Source organism: Trichosurus vulpecula, chromosome 6 (genome assembly GCF_011100635.1).
Source record: "Trichosurus vulpecula isolate mTriVul1 chromosome 6, mTriVul1.pri, whole genome shotgun sequence".
Classification (NCBI taxonomy): Eukaryota; Metazoa; Chordata; class Mammalia; order Diprotodontia; family Phalangeridae; genus Trichosurus; species Trichosurus vulpecula.
In genome coordinates this window covers 78,729,518-78,735,165 of record NC_050578.1, presented here as the reverse complement: position 1 = coordinate 78,735,165, position 5,648 = coordinate 78,729,518, and the positions used below count along the sequence as shown (strand labels likewise).

At 37.8% G+C, this 5,648-nt stretch overlaps 1 protein-coding gene across 1 annotated transcript; it reads right to left on the bottom strand.

The window, feature by feature from the left end:
- Nucleotides 1–1,693: 1,693 nt before the first annotated feature.
- Nucleotides 1,694–4,148, bottom strand: LOC118853475 (C-X-C motif chemokine 10-like). Its single transcript, XM_036763582.1, has 3 exons — nucleotides 4,085–4,148; nucleotides 2,902–3,028; nucleotides 1,694–1,787 (listed from the first exon to the last, which is right to left on the bottom strand). Exons 1-3 carry the CDS (start codon nucleotides 4,146–4,148, stop codon nucleotides 1,694–1,696), a joined length of 285 nt encoding a protein of 94 aa, XP_036619477.1.
- Nucleotides 4,149–5,648: the final 1,500 nt, after the last annotated feature.

Here is a 5,648-nt window from a genome sequence, read left to right as displayed (position 1 = left end):
CAAGCAAAGAAATTAAATGTGATCATTGATTTTGTTTCTTGTTGACCAAAAAATTTCATTCTCAGTAAAATTTTTGAAAGTGATATCTTCATGTCATGTTCTGTGTTAGGTTTTTCTCACTTTGGATTTGATCGAGAATAGGACTGAGAATCCTAACTCACAGAGAATGGAATTAAAGCTTTGTGAGCATGTTGTAAGAATGGGGATATATTTCTCCAAGAGCACACCAAAAGTTTTGCAGCTTCATTGATTGGAAATTAATTTGGAGTTTCTGTTTATTTCATAGACTAATCAGATTGTCTTTCACTGGGTTTTCACTGATTTTTTTTTTCTAATTCAATATGAAAAGCCAGATTTCATTCATTTGGGTTTGGCCAGTAGGAATTAGTGCTTCAGCCGTCTCAGATTTTTCAGATGTGCCACAACACTCTCTTTCCCAACCTTTTCTCAAGGTTCTCTCTCCGATCCTGAAATTGTTTTTCTCTAACACTATTACTTTTGGAATATAGTTCATTTACCCAGAGTCCCATGACAAATAACTCATACCCACTTAGGTGCATGTACCCCAGGTTGAGAACCCTAGGATTTACCTACAATCTCTTGAGAAGTATCTTATACCCCATTGAGTACATGTACCCCAGGTTGAGAACCTCTAGCTTAGTAGGTCACAGCCTCTCAAAGACTTACCATATGGTGCTACTTGGTAGTATGGTCCTCAAGTGTATGTACTCAGTAAGATAACTTCTTGAAATGAGCTTAGTAGTAAATACTTGGTGAAACTTTTTGCTCTCAGGACTGTATTTTCTCTTAAAAGCATCTGCTAGTGACAGTCTTAATTTAACTATAGACAGAACCACTGTTGAAAATGACTTAAATATCACTCACTTAAAAACACCACAAGATCAGGAATTACAGTACCAGAGTTTCCATTGCTAAACAGATTTTTTTTAAAGTAACCAGTCGATTATTTGTGATTGGTAATTACTTTTTTTTTTAAGAAAAATTAAGCACTAGAAACAGTTGGGGCTTGACTTTTCTCTGCATGTATGAGAAGGCTCCATTCTGGTTAAACCTTGACAGCCACATGGAGAGTATGTGTCTTCAGTTATGGACAGGAGCTTTTCAAGACCTATTGAAAACAGAGGCAACAGTAACTTTGTCTCTTATCTAGGCTCTGATTTGTCACATAGCAATTTGGTTTACTGTGGGTCTGGGGCCCCAGATTGGAGGGAAAGATCAGGATTAAAGTTTTCTTGCTACCAAGTAATCACAATGGGTTACTTGGATTGTCTTAGTTATGAAAGTTATTTAGTCATTTTATAAAGTCTGGGCTTTGCTTCAGAAAGGTATTAAATTTCTGCCTTTTAATGTCGTACCTGAATTCCCAGAAATGGCAACGCACAGTAACCATTTAATTCTGAATCTGTTTAGGGACAAGTTAGGTTTGCTGGCAGTGTGTGTTGATTGTGAAGATTGGCCATACTCCAGTCTGTTGGCCAATATGCTGAGAGTACAAGGCTCCAAGCCTCCCTGTTGTGCCAGAATGAGAAAGTTCATACAGTGACCTCTGAGGTCATTCTGGAAGAAAAAACTAACCCAGGGTAGCCCAAGACTGAGGGTAGGCTACATGCAGTTTTATCACAGTGAATTTTGGAGCAAATCTTGGAGGGTTCCCCTATAAGTCATAGCAAACTTACCTCGTCCTTCTAATCGCTTTCAGTACAACCTTCATGGTTGGAGTATCTGGATTCAGACACACTTGTTCCTTAGTATCTTTCACTGTGCCTCTATAGTGAATAAACCACAGTGAAGAATTTCAAAAATTGTATCAGTGATAATGGAGCAATAATGGGACTCATTGAACACCAGGCTTTGTGGGCAGTGCCCTGGAAAATCTGAGCTCAGCCTCTGCCCCCTACTTCATTGAGAGATCTTAAATGAATCCCTAAACTTGCCTCTGCTGCAGTGTCTTTGTTTGTAAAATAGGATGACAATATTGACTTCAGTCATAAAGCATGCTACAGGCAAGATTTTCATTCAAACAACCCTCACCTCCTTAGCCTTCCTCAGTATGATCTTTCCTTTCAGACCTGTTAGATTTCTCTCTTCATAAAAAGTAAACAGCCAGAAGGACTTGGAAAAGCACTGGGTGTATCATTCTGTAGATGCGGAGAGAAATCTTTGTGCTCTCTCCCTCCCCTCCTCCTCCAATAACTTCTCTAGCAGGTTTATTTGTGCCCTGTCAGAACAGTTCACATTTCAATTTATTAAGGCCCCTTTCTTCCCGAAAATTGTCATTGTACCTTTTGTTTTTCAGCTAGGAAAAAAGTATGATGAAATAGACATTCATTTCAGAGAAAAAGCAACTTGTAATAAGAAAGTAATCAATTAAAAAGTAACTTTCATTTACATATTTTGGTGGCTTTTTAAGAACAGGTTTATTCACACCGTAGCCCTTGTCAGAAGTTTGAGCCATATTGCTATCCCTTTTCCTTATAGAAGGTTCAGATCATCACAAATGGACCTTTATTAGTCTTTCTGACTATTTGGTGAAACATTTGATTCAACCCACAGACCTGAGGGATAAGTCTATTTACTATAAGGTATGTTTTCTAGGGGCAAAATGGTGTGGTAGAACAAGTGGTAGACCTGGAGTCAGGAGGATCTGGGTTCAAATTATACATGACCAGTGACAGTACCTTAGCCTCTCTCTGTCTTAGATTCCTCATTTATAAAATCGAGGTAATTACAGGCCTCAACAAGTTTGTTGTGAGGAATGATAAAGTGAGATAAAACAAGTGATATGCTTTGCAAGCCTTAAGGTTCTCCATAACAGTAATGATAGCTAGCTAGCATTTATATCTGGTATCTATATGAATGTCAATTACTGTTTTTACTTACAATATCTCAGGGCGTGGACATAGACTACTGGGAAGAATCACGTCAAGTTTCTCAAAAGATTTTAGGCTGGGAACACTCTTACTAACTTGTGGGCAGCGACAGCTGGTGGCTGTGGGTGGTACAGGTGCTGTGGAAAAGAGACAGGCGAGGGCAGGTAAATACAATATACAGGTTAAAGGGGTCAGTCATTGTGAATCTGGTATCAAGCTCTCTCCCCCACCACCATGCCAGAACCCCAGTTGCTGCCCCAGAAATATTCAAGATGTGCTAGGAAAAGAGGAGCTACCTTCTAGGAGAAGTAGCATTAAAACCCGAGTGTTCTGGTTCATTGGAATATAGATGGAGAGTTGGAAGGGACCTTAATGGCCCTCTAATTCATTCGCCTCATTTGAGGATTTAACTTCAGACCGGGAGCCGAACCTGCCTAACAGGCTATGATCATTTAAGAATGAGTAGAAATGGCCAGGTAAAAAGGATCTCATTCTCTTCAAATTGTAATTTGTCCACTAGTTTCCCTGCTAGTGCAGTTTGTTTCAGAAGCTGGCCTTCAGCCAATTGAACTAATAACCCCGTCCGGCAGCTAATTCTGTCTGGATCCTGATTTGGGTCTTTGGTGGCTCTTTCTGGGTGCTTTGCTTTTGTTAATCATAGCTACGTCCTTTCCTTTTACCTAAGTCTTTACGTTGTAACTCTGTTGCCTTAATTAGTTTTCTGGACCTGACTTCTGCCCAGTGACAAAACCTCAGCCTGACTTATCTAAAATACTCTTGCCTAGGTTCTTACCTCTGCGTTTCTGACCATGTCTCTTAAGTGCAGTCTTAGCCATGACCCTCCTAAAAATAGTACCTGTTTGATTTCTAACTCTGATTAGAAATCGCAAAATCCCTTTTTTTTTGGTCCCTTCACAAAAGCTCTAAGTTCAAAAGGTACGAAGTTCCCAGTAGATGACAATTAGTTGAAGCTGGCAGAGGATTTAGGCTGATCAAATTACATCTCATTACCAACAGCATTTGGATTTGACTAAAGATGTCTTTCTGTTGTACTTTGACAATTCATTCTAACTTTAAACTGTGACAGGGAACTGGAAGACAATGTTTCTTGTCTGCATCCACAGGAATACTAATGGTTTAGTGCTCAATACCATCTGTGACTTAAAAAATGAATACTTCTCTGTGTTCCTTACCTTGAGCCTTAGTCAAAGCTAGCAGGGTGTTGCAGAGGAGGAAGAAGATAACACTTCGGTTCATGGTAACAAGATTGGACGACATACAGTATTCCCGGGGTGTCTCTGAGGGACCGAGGAATCTCTCAGCGATCATGCTGCTGTGACTCGGTATTTATTTGCTGAGGTTCTGTTCCCTCCTTAATTCTGATTAGTCTGCGTTACAGTTAACTCAGCAAAATTAACCATATAATGGTCTGTGTCTGGGAAAGGTCTCAAGTTACAGAACAACAGGTATTATTTTATAAGCTACTTCTTATTCATGAAAATTCTCATTTTACCCCCAAAAGAATAAATTTTGTTCCATTTTCTCAGAATCTAGAAACTCCTATAGGCAGAAATAGGTTAAGGATTATAATTTTTATCATTATCTCAAAATATTTTCTACATTTTACTCTTCCCTCGCCCCCAACATACAAAAGATCAATCAACCAACCATATGTTAAGTACCAACCATGTGCCATACACAGTGCAAAATACATTCTAATGGGGGGAGACAAGAAGTACATTATAATGTATATGTATATAATATAAAGCATAAACATAAAATTAGTAAATACAAATATAAACAATTAAGGTAGTTTGGAAGAGAGGACACTAATGGTTGCTGGGATGAGGAAAGTATTTTTTTTTTTTTGGTCCTAGAAGCAATAGGAAGCCACTATAGGGAATAAGGGAGTCACATAGTTAGATCTGTGCTTAAGAAAAGTTACTTTGTATATATATTGCTTTGTGTATAGGATGGAGTAGAGTGGTGGAATGAAAGATGTGAGGCAGGGATAGGGAATTAATTCATAAGTCAATGTCCTTCATACTTTATTCCTTCAGTGAATCCATAATCTCATTAATGTTGGTACCTTTTTCCATGCTACAGCAAAGCTGATCATTTAGCATATGCCAGGCACTAAGGACATAAAGACAGAAACAAATCAGTCATTTAGCTTAAATTCTAAGACTACATAGAGAAGTAAATGTGTGTATGTACGTATGTATGTATGTGTATATGTACACATACATGGAAAACACTTAATTTTGGTCAGGAGGATTTTAAGAGACAGATAAGGAAGGAAAGCATTTCGGGGAACAACTTCTGTTCCTCCAAAAGTCACAGAAGCAGGAGATGGCATTTTGAATATAGCAAATAGACTGATTTAGTTTGAATGACATGACTGAATTAACATGAAATGCAGATTTTTAAGCAATCCCTACTATCTTGTGTTGTACAGACCTTGTCTATGTTGTCCCACAACTCTGTTAATGATAAATACATTTTAAAAAATTTTCAAGTGTGAAGCTTTGTTTCTCTTTTGCTTGAACTGAGCTTAAGCATTACATTTAAATTAGGTTTTTCTTGAGAAAGTATTCTTTTTTTAACTTTAAAAAATTAATTCATTATACACTTAAATACTAAAACATAAATACAAAATAAGAAAAGAAAAAAATGCATTACCATGTGCACAGCAGAACATATGAGAGGATTCAAAATATACACCAACAAATTTCCATTTCAAGAAAGCCTGTATAA

Excerpts from the sequence above, each read along its gene's own strand:
- LOC118853475 (XM_036763582.1), bottom strand. The coding sequence starts at position 4,148 with ATGAACCGAAGTGTTATCTTCTTCCTCCTCTGCAACACCCTGCTAGCT. Across the intron at positions 3,029-4,084 it reads AGCTTTGACTAAGGCTCAAG|CACCTGTACCACCCACAGCC; the intron begins GTAAGGAACACA and ends TCTTTTCCACAG. Across the intron at positions 1,788-2,901 it reads TGTCCACGCCCTGAGATATT|AGGCACAGTGAAAGATACTA; the intron begins GTAAGTAAAAAC and ends TATTCACTATAG.